Here is a 12,995-nt window from a genome sequence, read left to right as displayed (position 1 = left end):
TCCCCCAAATATTACACGGATCTAACAAGATTTCACATTACTACATTTTTCTTAGATATACAGTAAGTTACAATGTGTTATTGAAGAGAAGTGAGTAAATACTGTTAAAATCGCAAACGGTGCAATATCTAGAGAACGAAAAACCAGTATATATTTTATACATAATCTGGAACATGATGCACTTGGAATATGAGGCACGTCATGTTGTCAATAGTCAATTGTATAACCTAGTTATCCAACCATTGTGTCCCCTCTGTTTAATTTTGATATAGTCATTGGTAGATAAATTTAAGAACAAAATGATGTAATTGTCATGGAGTATGAGGATAAAATCGTAAAATGCATTTGTCAAATAAAGCATATCAAAGTAGAAAATGGGTACCTAATTACAGAGTACGATTTATTATTGGCCTTATCAGAGAAGCTACATTAGCTATAAAATAAAATAAAAAAAAAAAAAAAAAAAGAAGGTTTATATTGGCTATTTTTGTGTAAGAACTGGGCCAATTAGTGTCTTAATCTCTCGATAATAATTGATATGACAGAACGCCAGAATCAACTAGAATTCATAAATCAATAAGCCCAATTGAACACTATCATTGTTTTTTCATTGGTACCAGGCCACTATCTTTTTTTTTGTTTTTTTTCTTTTTTTCCTTGGTTCAATATGGTCATTAAGATTTACAAATAGATGAAATGAAATTCGACCTCCAATTTAATCACGAGGCCAAGATTTTTTTTTTTTTTTTTTTCATCCGATTCATTCTTCGGGCTAATCTAAATTTGGGGTTTAGTTTTGGATGGTTAGGTTACAGTTCCCTCCTAATTGTTGTTGCGGGGGATCAAACACGAGTCCTCTTTACCAAGGGAAGTCCACTAGTCCCAATCACCACTGCACAAATAACCAATTGGTACGAAGCCAAGATCTTATAAATTGTACTGTTATCTTTTTTAATCTACTTGAACTATTTAACTAAGTGCAAATCAATATGACATACATTCTTCATTCTTGATAATGTCACAATTTTGCTCGAAGGCATCACAAAATAATTATTAGGTTATTTTAACAAAATTTAATAATTTATACTTGTATTTAAACCATTTCATATTACTCTTGATTTCTCCTACATATAGTATTTTCCAAACCAGTGAATATATGTATTTAATTATTTATCCTATACATATGATATTGAATTGGATAGGTGTGTGACCTTTCAAACTTTATACAAGTATCTGTTTGTTGTTTAGCTTGAAGATGTGAGGAAGACTTTAGGTTAATTTTTATGCGAAAGACCATTTCAAAGGAAAAACTATTGTTAGTACTTAAGCTTATAAAGTAAAAATTATCAACTTGGTGAAATTGTCACTTCTTCTTTTACGTGAAAATCACTACTCAATCTACAAAAAAAGGCAATGTTTGAAAAATGCATTTAAGTCAAAGAAGCAAAAAATCCATCGTTGAAACACATGTAGTAATCATAAAGTATACTAAAATGCAAGCAAAAATTCAAAAAGAAACAGAGGAAAAGTATCAAAGTCTATATACATTGATTTGCAAACATTAACCAAATAAAGTTTTGATATACATGAAATACAACGTCTCTATTTATTAAAGTCAAAGATTTGCTCCCTGTGGAAAAGGATTCACCTTTCTACAGATCATGGCTCTAATTTGTGTTAATAAATCATGTACTTATTACAATATTAATATCAACTAATGCTAGAATGTAAACCATACAATAATAGTTAGCTATTAGGCAATTTATGACTATATTTCGTACATGGTGTGTGCCTTAAGTATGAGACACACTTACAATAATTTATCTTAAGATATAATATAAGGGTTACCCTTACAATGGAATGTAAAAAACAGAAGTCATCATAAGTTCATTACAAAGTACTGTGATTTAGCCGATAAAGTTTATATTGATATACTACCTCCGTTACATATTATTTGCAACGATTAGACATTTTCCCTCTCTACTTTATGTCAAATCGTTGCAAATAATATGTAACGGAGGTAGTATATTATAATTTAGTCGATAATGAATTGGTTAGTGGGTTTCAAAAACTTGGGGAGGAAGAACAAAAGGTTGACAAGCAAATGTAATCTAAAAGAAGTTGCACATTTTTATTGATAGATCATGTTTATCTCTAATACCTAATTGTCAAAACTAAAGAATGTTATCCAAGGTTTTATTCTTACCATCAAAGCCAACACATTGCTTGTTCAATTTGACAAACACCCAACATTATTCAAGAAGATGGTGGCTTCTAAATTCTAAAAGTATCCAATGCAAAATGACATACAGCTATATACTATGATTACTATCTTATCATAAGATAATTTATTTTTTTATGCAAACACTTTAATTAATTTCTAGCTAATAAGGAAATATTTTTAATTGTTTCGTATATCATGTAGTATAAACAGTTGTAAGAGTATGAAATGTTTAGCTTATATAAAGAAGATACAAGTGCTATGATTATGGCTTCGTACAATATAACAAAATTAAATGCAATCTCTTACCTACACAATTACTGCTATGCATGTGAATCTACAACTACTAAACCCTTATTTTTTTTAGCCATTTCAATCATTTAGGCAATGACCTATAATAATAATCATGTATTCATTTTTTTCAAAGGATGTATAGTAGACATGAACACATGAAGAGACATGATGCTTTCATTGCATCCATACCTCTTGACACAACAATTTTCAATAGGGTTGATGTAATGTTCTCTTGCAATTCTCGATCTTGCTTTAAGAGTATCAGAGTCTTTAAGACAACAAATATAAAGAATTGAATTGAACACGATTCAAAATCTACAAGTATCAATCAAAAAAAAAAAATTTGTGCCACGATATGATTTGCGGAACAAAAGTAAACCAAACTCGATGAAATCTAGAGACTTTGAGAGACAATTAATATCTAAAAAAGTGAAATTGAGTTATCAACAAAATGCATGTTAGCTAATATAATTTGTTACTCCGTAAAGTTTTAAGAGATATTGTAGTAGAAGTTTAGTACTCCCTCTGTTTTTTTTTTATATGCATCAGTTTGACCGGCATATTTGTCGAGACGCTATTTTGACCATTTATATCTTTAATTATTTATTAATAAAAATTATAATAAAATTATATTATAAAACTAGATATTAGGACAAATCCAATGATATATTATATAATAACATCTATTTATTTTTTAGAGGTGAAAAAATTAAATCACCATGGTATGTGAATAGTGCAATTGTCAAAGTGATACATTTAAAATAAAAAAAAAAAAAAAGGGAATATTTTATTGAAAATATAGATCTCGTCTTTATGTTCATTGTAGCAATCTCAACACCAGTACGAAAATATATTGAGGCCAACCCATGGAGCCAGCTCTTTTGAAGAGGTGGCTAGGGTTATTAATTTTAGAGACAACAAAAGAGGGTAGGCTTTCCCATTTAAATGGCTATTAATACAAAATAATGGCATGGTTGACTGATTCTAAGGCACTAACTGCTGTTTATGCATTGCCTTTAATTCCCTCTTAGATAGCAATATTAATGCCTCTTTTTACATTACTTAATAATATTTTCAATACTTATCTAAAATATATTTAATCAAATTGCAGAGATTGATGGCTATGATTATTTAAAGAAGTCACTTAATTATATTGGCCCCCTGATATTTGGGATTACATATTAACATAAATAACATTATTAGACCATCTATAAATGATTAATTAAAATAAATCTAATTTTTAAGAGGGCAAATAATCTCATTGGTTTGACCCCATAAAAAAAATTCATGAATCATAAAGCATATTCATCACGTCCCACAAATCCCTATATACCGCCTTTCCCAAATGTGAAATAGTACGATAATAAAACAAATGCAAAAAGGAATCTTACCAATAATATTAATTTTTATTTTACTAAAATAAATTTGTAAATATAAAAATAAATTAGAATATTAATGTATACCATGAATACTGACCATAGTATAAGTGATATTGGAGATCTTATAATATAAAAAAATTCTGAAAGACAATAAATGTCCTAGTTAGGTCATATTTAGTAGGTTAGGTCATCTGGATATTCCCTTAGATTCTGAAACCAAGTTTTTTAATTTTTGGTTTGAAAAACTGTACCATCTAAAAAGCCAAGAAAACTTTCATTTGACTCTAAAAAAACATAGGAATAGTATCTTGGTTTTTGGTGATCATTAAGGGTCATTTGACCTTTTAAGTGTTCCAAAGGGCCATTCTTATTCATCAGATTCTCTCTATCACTCCAGCAAATTTTTTATTTTTTGTTTATTTATTTTGGGATGGGATTTCAATGCTCAATTACTCATCCATTTTTAAGGATCTATTAAATTAAATTAAAGCAAAGACCTTTCCAACCATAGACCATAGTACACATGGATGACTTGGAATAATTGAATCTTGTTATTGTTGTATGTTTACACACGTAACGATTTAATCTATCTGTCAATCTTGTTCTGTCACGACTCTTTACCGTGTTATATAAATCTTTATTTATTGAGAACAATAAACTAATTCGTCTAAGCAATAAAACTAATAAATCATTTGTACTGATATGAGGTTGGAATTTTATTATAGTTATATGTTTTCTATGAACATCGGTTATCAATCCATAAATTTCTTCCTTAATTTTTGTAAAAGAAAATTACGTAATCATGGATTTTATGTACATTATCTCTTTTCCTAGAGTTCAAAGGAGTTGTGGAATTTGTCTTCATAACAATGGCATTTTAATCGGAGTAGCACTGTAGCAGTAGATTACCCTAATTCAACTTGCATCAACTAATGTTTGTAAATGTATACAAAATTTTGAGTTAAATCAGACCAATTGATCAAAAACTTTGTAGCTCGTATTTTTGTTACACAGATGATTAGTAGTCATTTGATGAGCTTGAACTTTGAAGTATTCACTTTAATTAACCGTTTAGTTTAATTTAAGTTGAGCAAAAAAAACTATCATGGATCACATCTGTCACAAGTGTCTACTTTATACGGCTAAAGACGTTCCACCTCAAAACCACATGACAATGAAGAGAGTAGTCTTATAAAGTGGACACAAGTTTCTTGTTTTTTTAATGTGAGATACATTTCCTAACACTTTTAATATGAGACAACACTTTCGCTCACATATAGATTTGTTTATGGGCTCAACAGAAACTTAAGATTATTACCCATCAATTTTTACTCTTTTGTAAAAATTTTAAACATTAAACAGTAATTTGAGACGAATAGAATCATAGCAAAGGTAAAATAATTCGAGTGTTGTAGAAGCCGAGATCCAAAGAGTAGAATATCTTCTTCAGCAGGGAGTTTCTTTCCAAAAAAAGAAGATAATATAAAGAATCATGGAATATACTGACTATAGAATACTGCCAACTCTTTTGCACCAAAACACAACAAATTAACTAATGCAAACTTTAGATGCACATTTTGCATTTTTATAATTGAAAAAAATATGCCTTTTAACACACTAGAATATTCGAAGGTGGGCCATAAATTAGTAGAATCAATCAAAGTTTAATCTAGAATGTCCCTTTTAAAGGAGCATTTCCTTATTAATTTAATAGAGTTGACGTGACATTAAACGCTAATAATCGTTTGCGTTGCGATTCTTTGGATTCTTTAAGCACCACGTTTTCATTAATTATAAAATATCAGTCACTACGCAATAAGCACTGAAGAACGTCGACTTATCACTGTGTATGCAAAGGATATGCCAATTATATGCAAAATATACAAGCATCTTTGTAAGTGGATGCCTACGCGCTTGATTAAGTTCTTGTTTGGTTGATAGTTGAAATCGTGAAACTAATTGATTGGCAAAAATATTAAAATTAGCACGTCATAAGAAATTTTATTTTCATGAAGAGGATGAACTTACTTAAATCTAGTTAGGTAGGTGATTGAAACTTCTCTAGGATAAAAAATTATCATATTTAATCAAGTACATTTTGCTCTTCTTTAATAAAAATAAATAAACCTTTTATGTTACATGAAATACTTCAAAAATTCATATTTCTTGAATGTTTAATCGAATGACTATTAATTATAGGTAAAATTTTAGGAAGGATATACATAATTATTCACACATTTCACTCAATTATTTGATTAATCCCTTCTTTTTATCAATCGTATTTAATAATACTACCTCCATTTTACATTTTTTGTAACTTTATAGTCGACACGGACTCCTAGACAAAAAATGAGAAATTGAGATTAAGAAAAGGTATGGGCATGTAATTAAGGAAGGAGAGAGAAATTGGGTATAGACAATTTACTGATTTTCTATTATAATTTTTCTTTAAGAAAACTGAATTTTACTTAACTGAACTGGAATTATTTTTACTAAATTGAACTTATTTTTACTAAATTGAACTTATCTTTACTGAACTGAAATTATTTTTACTGAACTGAAATTATTTTTTACTGAATATTATTTTTTTAAGGTGGAATGAACAGGGCCTTCGTGCTTCGTAGTTTTTTTGTTGGAGTTTCTTGGCCAATTTGATAATTAATCATGACGTATAAATTATTAAATATACATCAGATCAACTTATCATCAATGAAGCCATCATGTAAGTTTCATTGTCAAAAGGAAATTAAACTTATTTTTTCTAAATTTATCTTGGATAATGATATAAGGATCTTGCTAACAAGCGCTCTGGAGCGTTAAATAAGGAATAATTATACTTGTTGAAATAATATTAAGTTAGGAATACATGACAAAATCACGAGTCGTTTGGTGTAATTAATGTAAGTTTAACTATAATATTTCCACTTTTAATTCTCTTATCTAATGCCCCGGAGGAACTCATTAGCTTTTGCCATGATATAAAACTTATTTTTTCTAAATTTGTGTTGGATAATTTCTTGTAATACAAAATTATTTGCAATTAGGCCATATCATACACATAAAGGGTCCATTAAAAGAAAATTTAACAATAGAAACGAGAAAAATGATCAAGAACATAGAGCAGATGCATAGGCCATTCAACTTCAACATTGAATGACACTTGAACTAAAAGATTATTTCCAAAATGTACGAATGAAGAAGAGTAATTATACAAAGAATTTAACAAACATTTTTTCTATAACTGTCAATTGGTCTAGTATTTATCTTCCTCATAATACAAAAAGAGTGTTCCACCGATGTCTTGTTACAAAATCTCTACACCTTTCTATGAACTTGGAAACAAAAAGATACAAGACCAGGGAACACTTTAATGTGCATGAGAAGCCGTGGTTGTGTGTGTAGAAGACGACGTAGCAGGGGAGTTGGAATGAACACCTCCCTCGCTATGACTTCCCCTTTCTTCGCAATGTGATTGACTCGATTGTTTTTGATGGTGCATATGTGGAGATGTTTGGCGCAAGTGTGGTGGTGTTGCCACGGTTGCTATGGGGGCGTAGATGTTGCCTGGAGCAGCAACCGTGTTCGTGTCACCTGCTGTTGTTGCAGCATACTCTGGAGGCACCCAAATGCCTCCTACGACTACAAATTGAGGAGTTTGTTGATTAGCATTGTTGTGAACACCTGAACTTGGTCTTCTTGTGTGCAGACGATATTTCTGTAAAAATAAATGTGTTGAAAGATATTAAGATTCAGCAAATTGTGCTTTTTTAACATAATTATTCAATTAGTAAATTGATTTTGCGTATTAGTTGGTAGAGAATGTTAAATATGCAATGATTAAAGCTTCTCAAGGTGAGATTGATTGAAAAATGAAAAAAAGGAAAAGCAAGAATTCACATGGTGTAACATTACTAGAGGGAGAATGGAAAAGGACAATTTAAAAGGCTATTTTTTCAAAAAGTATATCATCTTTGACCAAGTAACATATGCAAGAAATGATTCAGAGTTAAGATTTACTTTGATAAATTAGTTGAGTAAAAATTGACTTGGTTTGGTAAATGAAAGTGAAAAAGGAATTCGTCTTAATATAGAATTAAGACGTGAAACAATCATTTTATTGTAGACTTCTGGCCTTTGACAAGATAGTAAAATTTTGACAATTAAAGATCCAAATCATATTACCAAATAAAAGGAATCTCATATGCACATGGGATCTCCAATTCAAAAATGAGATTCAGCTTAAATTCGGCATAATTTGATCAATTTTCAGATTATATAGGCAGATGAAATTAGGAGCATGAAATCAGAAAAGTTGAATTTGAATTTCACGTAATAAGCATAAATTGCTATGAATTAATAAAACTTCAAACTTGTTCATTTACTAGAGTAACGCACCACGACACAAGACAATACCAATTACTTGAAATATAAATTAAACCACAAAAAATAATGCACAAACCTGTAAATGGCTTTTAACTTCATCATTGGTAAGTCCATCCACCTTCATCAAATCCCTTATTTGCTTTGGAGTAGCAACTGCAATTCAAATCCAATCATCAATCAACCAATGAATACTCAATTTTAAGCCCTATATTTCACACATAAACAATTCAAAATTCATATCACACTAAACCAATTGATCAATTAATTAATCAATTAATTTAATGCATATGTTACATAGTATTAGCCACATTAGTACATGACTATAATATAATGTAAGATGAAAATCTTACCATGTGATCCACCAAGTTGTTGAAGAGCATGCACAAACCTCCTATGCAACTCAGGAGACCAACACCTCCTTGCTTTCCTTTGTGATTGTGCATCCTTCTCCTTCTTGCTACCACCACCACTGCCGCCGCTACTCGGTCCCATCTCCGCCTCCTGAGCACTCGAGCAAGCGGAGGCGGCCGGTGTCGAAGCCGGTTGTTGTTTATTATTGCTAATGTTGTTGTCATCATTTTCTTTCCCATTGCTATTCTTTTCTTTTTGAAATGGTTGAAATGCACCACCTCCACCATTCCTCTTCACCTCAACAACCACCACTTTCTTTGGCTGATGATCCTACAATATTATTCCAAAATTACATAAAATTAGCTAAAACTAAATTAAACCCAGAAAATTAAACAAAAATCCCATCTCAAAAATCTATAAATTTTTAGAAAATTTAGAAAACAAACCTCTTGAGTGGTAGGTGGATCTGGGGTTTGGTTCCATAACTGAACAGATCTAAGCCAGTCTGATTTCTTCCCAGATTTTTCATTGTTATTGTTATTAAGATTAATATTGTTAATTTGGGGTTTTTCTGATTCAAGCTCATCTTCATCATCATCATCTGTAGAATTACTCCTTTTTAAGGGCATAAATTCCTCCAAAATTGGACCGTCGCTTGTTGTTTGTTCTGAACACTCTGAATGACCATTTAAACACTCTGTTGTAGTAGTTGTCCCATTTCCACATAATTGTTGTTTACATGCTTCAATTGCTGTAATAAAAAAAAATATATACACATACATCAATTTCATAACCACAAAAATAATAATACAACATATCATAAACTTTAAATGTATAACGAGTCACAAACTCAATTGATGATATGATATGATATGACATGATATTATATCGATAAAGATAATTACCTTGAGTAACAAGCTCTAAACATAGAGGAAGTTCACGCTGAAAAACTTGAATCTTCTTCTTTTCATCTTCTAACGCATGAATATATTCCTGACATTTCTGCATATTATTTCTAAAATCCATCATTTTTATTATTTTTTTGGGTTTTTATCACTTAAGAAAATGAAATATTATCAACTTTTGAGGAACTAAAAATGGAGAAAAGTTGTGATTTATGAAGGTTGATTATATGGTAAGCTAAAAAAAATATGGTGGGGTTGATTAATTCAGAACAAAGGGATCTGAGTAGAATCACAAAAGAATAAACTTGACACCTAAGTTTTTATAATTATTTTTTTTCTGGGTTTATTTTTAGGAAAAAATGAAGAAATAAGATTAGAACAAAGGTATCAAAGTCGGCCCGTCGCGTAACACTAACGAATCTTTTTCAGTATTTTTCTCTTTCTTATTTTCCTTGTTTCTAGTGCAAGAGAAAAAAAGGTAGCTTTATAAAGAGTTGGATGAATATTCGAGGTTTTGATTCCTTTTCGTCCGTTTTTTTTAATTTTTTTTAATTTTATTTTTTTGCCTTTCTAGCTAGTAGTAGTTGTTTATGACTTTACTTATTTTATTATTGATGTCAATGTATTATTTGACAATTTTTTGGAGTTTGTAAAAAAAAAAAAAAACATTTCGAGATAAAAAACTATAATCAACTTGAATAATGAATACTATGTGTTAGAATGTGTCTGTTGAGAACTGGACGGGGTAAAAGTAGATATGAATTATTCCTTTATCTTAAAAGTTGTATACCTTCTCAACATGTATCGTGTTTATGTAAGGCTTTATATGATTTGTGAATTGAAATATTAGTGCTATTGTTTTATTCTTTCATCATTTTTAGGACTAGGGTTATTTGTGACTAAATACTTGTAAAATTGTGAGAATGATTAGCAGAATACGTGACTAAATACATGTAATAATGATTAGCATAATATGTGACTAAATACATACAGAGTATTAGGCTAAACCTTGGTTAGACTATTTATTATTATTGTTGCCCTTAATGCATGGAAGTATTAGCATAAGTAGTGATGTGCATAACTTGTTGTATTTTAAATGTGAATCAATTATCGTATTCTCATCATAGGCTAGTACTTATTAATATGCTAGTACTATTTTACTTTGTAAGTCAATTAAATTCTATTATCATCCTAGTCTCCTCATATATATATATATATAATTTCGTCTCTCTATTTTCTTGGACCAACTTGATAATTATTTAATTCATACTACTATTACTAAAGTTTTTAAATATGAGTGTGTTGTGTGACAACTAGCAAATAGTATTAAGTGCTAATTGGCCAAATTGGGGTATAAGTTAGGAGGCATTATTCATTTCATAAAAAATATACTCTAATTAATTTCATTATTATTAATTATAATAATTAATTTTAGAAATAAAAAAAAGTGAAAAAAGTGTAGAAGAATCACGTACGAAGCCGTGCCGCTAAGGCAGGAGAATCTTGCAAGCATGCTTTCACTTGCTCACGCCGCGTATGATTAGGTCTTATCTTCCCATATTTTTTGGGAAGCTTACATTATTTAGAATAGAAGTGATAAAATTAGGATTCTTTTGTTTTAATTTGGTACCTTAATTATTTGACCCTTGCCCTTAACTAAGAGCCAATGTATTTTTTTTAAAAAACTATGCCCTTTAATAATTATTTTATTTGAGCTTGGATTTATATGTTTTCTAGGCTATATACTATAAAATTTTACAATATAATATAATAAACATAGTTTCATGCATAAATTATTTGTTATAGTAAATCTTAAAATTGTAGTCTTAATGTGAGCAAATTCGGGTTAGATGTAATATCGTATGAATAAAGCACATGATAGACAAATCACTACTACTTTGTTAGCTTCAATAATTCTTTCTTTGAAAAATCATTTAGTATCAAGTTTATTTTGGCCCTTCAAATTTTTTTAAAAAAAATGTCCGCTTCTTCAGATGTCTTTAATTAGTACTGGGATAAGGCCAATTAAAAGCTTGTATATAATGAGTGTTTTAAATGCAATAATAGACGTAATCACTCCAGATTATTATCCCTAATTGACATTACATAAATCACAAATATCTACTGATCGTGACATCATGTTATTATAGTAAAGAAGGGTCAAGAATTTGATTAAAAATTTGCAATTACCATATGCAATGGTTACGTATGTAGTCATCTAGTAATACTACAATATAGCTCCAACAATCTTGTAGAGCCACTTAATTAAACTCACTCTTTTTTTGCATTAAAAGTGGAATTAATCCTAATTGTCATTAGGTGGAATTACTAATAATAATCTAGCTGGATAACACTAACCAATCAAAGCTTACAAAAGCATGATATTTGTAATTTGTCCTTATCCATTACTGCTGTCAGATATTTCCCTTGAAAATTTCTTTTTTCAAAGTTTGAAAAAACAGGTGAATTCCTTGATTGCAATTAATGTACGTATTTTCCATGATATTTTGAACCAATCTTCTACAAGTTTCCTATGGATAAGACTATAGTATTTTGATTATATCACATAAAAATAATTTTATATACGCCTATTTTTAAAGAAAAGCCGTTTTGATATTTTTGCATGCATACTAAGAACTAAGAAGGGATCGGATAAGAAAATATCATAATATGTCAATGTGTAACCCTTTGGAACTATGTTAATTTAATTCAAGTGCTATTAATCTAATCACTTTCGGCATTTTATCCATTTAAAGTACTATTTTTATTCTTTTTGTTTAAAATATAGAAGAAAAGGTGTTTATTCTTATTTGGCATTCACACGTATTATAATATTTAGAAACAAAAATTAGCATAAAATTTATTAGGTATTAGTCCTATTAATAGCATATGTTGTTGATACCATTTTTCTAATTGATATTGACTAAGAAATTTTATCGTGATAAAGAATAAACGCACTTTAAAAAATAACTATTATTAGTAGCAATAGAGATTTGTAGCATTATTATAGATAAGAGTAGTCATTATATTTAACACTTACTTGTAAGTTATTACAACCAAATTTAATTCTATATAATTGGGTAGAATAGGATAAGGATGATCATTGAGGGTTTTAATTGATGGTTGGATACAATTTTGAGAGCCGGTCGAGTAAAAGGAAAAAGAAGATAAATGTGAAGAGAAGGATATTTCAAAATGTCCAACAATTTTAGGATAAGAAGGGAGCAAAAATGGAAATGGTTATTAGGGAATTTCAAGTTCCACTAATTTTATTACTAACACACTAAACAGACATTGTGTAGACAAGGTTGTTCTATTTGTTCACCATTTTATTGCCTAATTAAATAATTGTTGATTGTAAATTACATGCATTGATGCAATTGTGATGTATTATCCTTCCTACTTTTTGTATGAGCACATATGCAATACCATTATTGAATATGATGATTGTGTGACACTTTC

At 29.5% G+C, this 12,995-nt stretch overlaps 1 protein-coding gene across 1 annotated transcript; it reads right to left on the bottom strand.

Annotated features, from left to right (window-relative positions):
• Nucleotides 1–7,019: 7,019 nt before the first annotated feature.
• Nucleotides 7,020–10,074, bottom strand: LOC145563672 (transcription factor HHO2-like). The gene is made up of 5 exons (XM_081624104.1): nt 9,534–10,074; nt 9,075–9,379; nt 8,628–8,958; nt 8,354–8,430; nt 7,020–7,609 (listed from the first exon to the last, which is right to left on the bottom strand). The coding sequence occupies exons 1-5, from the start codon at nt 9,655–9,657 to the stop codon at nt 7,262–7,264; spliced, it is 1,185 nt and encodes a 394-aa protein (XP_081480230.1). The 5' UTR covers nt 9,658–10,074; the 3' UTR covers nt 7,020–7,261.
• Nucleotides 10,075–12,995: the final 2,921 nt, after the last annotated feature.

This window comes from Chenopodium album, chromosome 10 (genome assembly GCF_948465745.1).
Source record: "Chenopodium album chromosome 10, dcCheAlbu1.1, whole genome shotgun sequence".
Taxonomy (NCBI): Eukaryota; Viridiplantae; Streptophyta; class Magnoliopsida; order Caryophyllales; family Amaranthaceae; genus Chenopodium; species Chenopodium album.
This window is presented reverse-complemented; position numbering and strand designations above follow the sequence as displayed.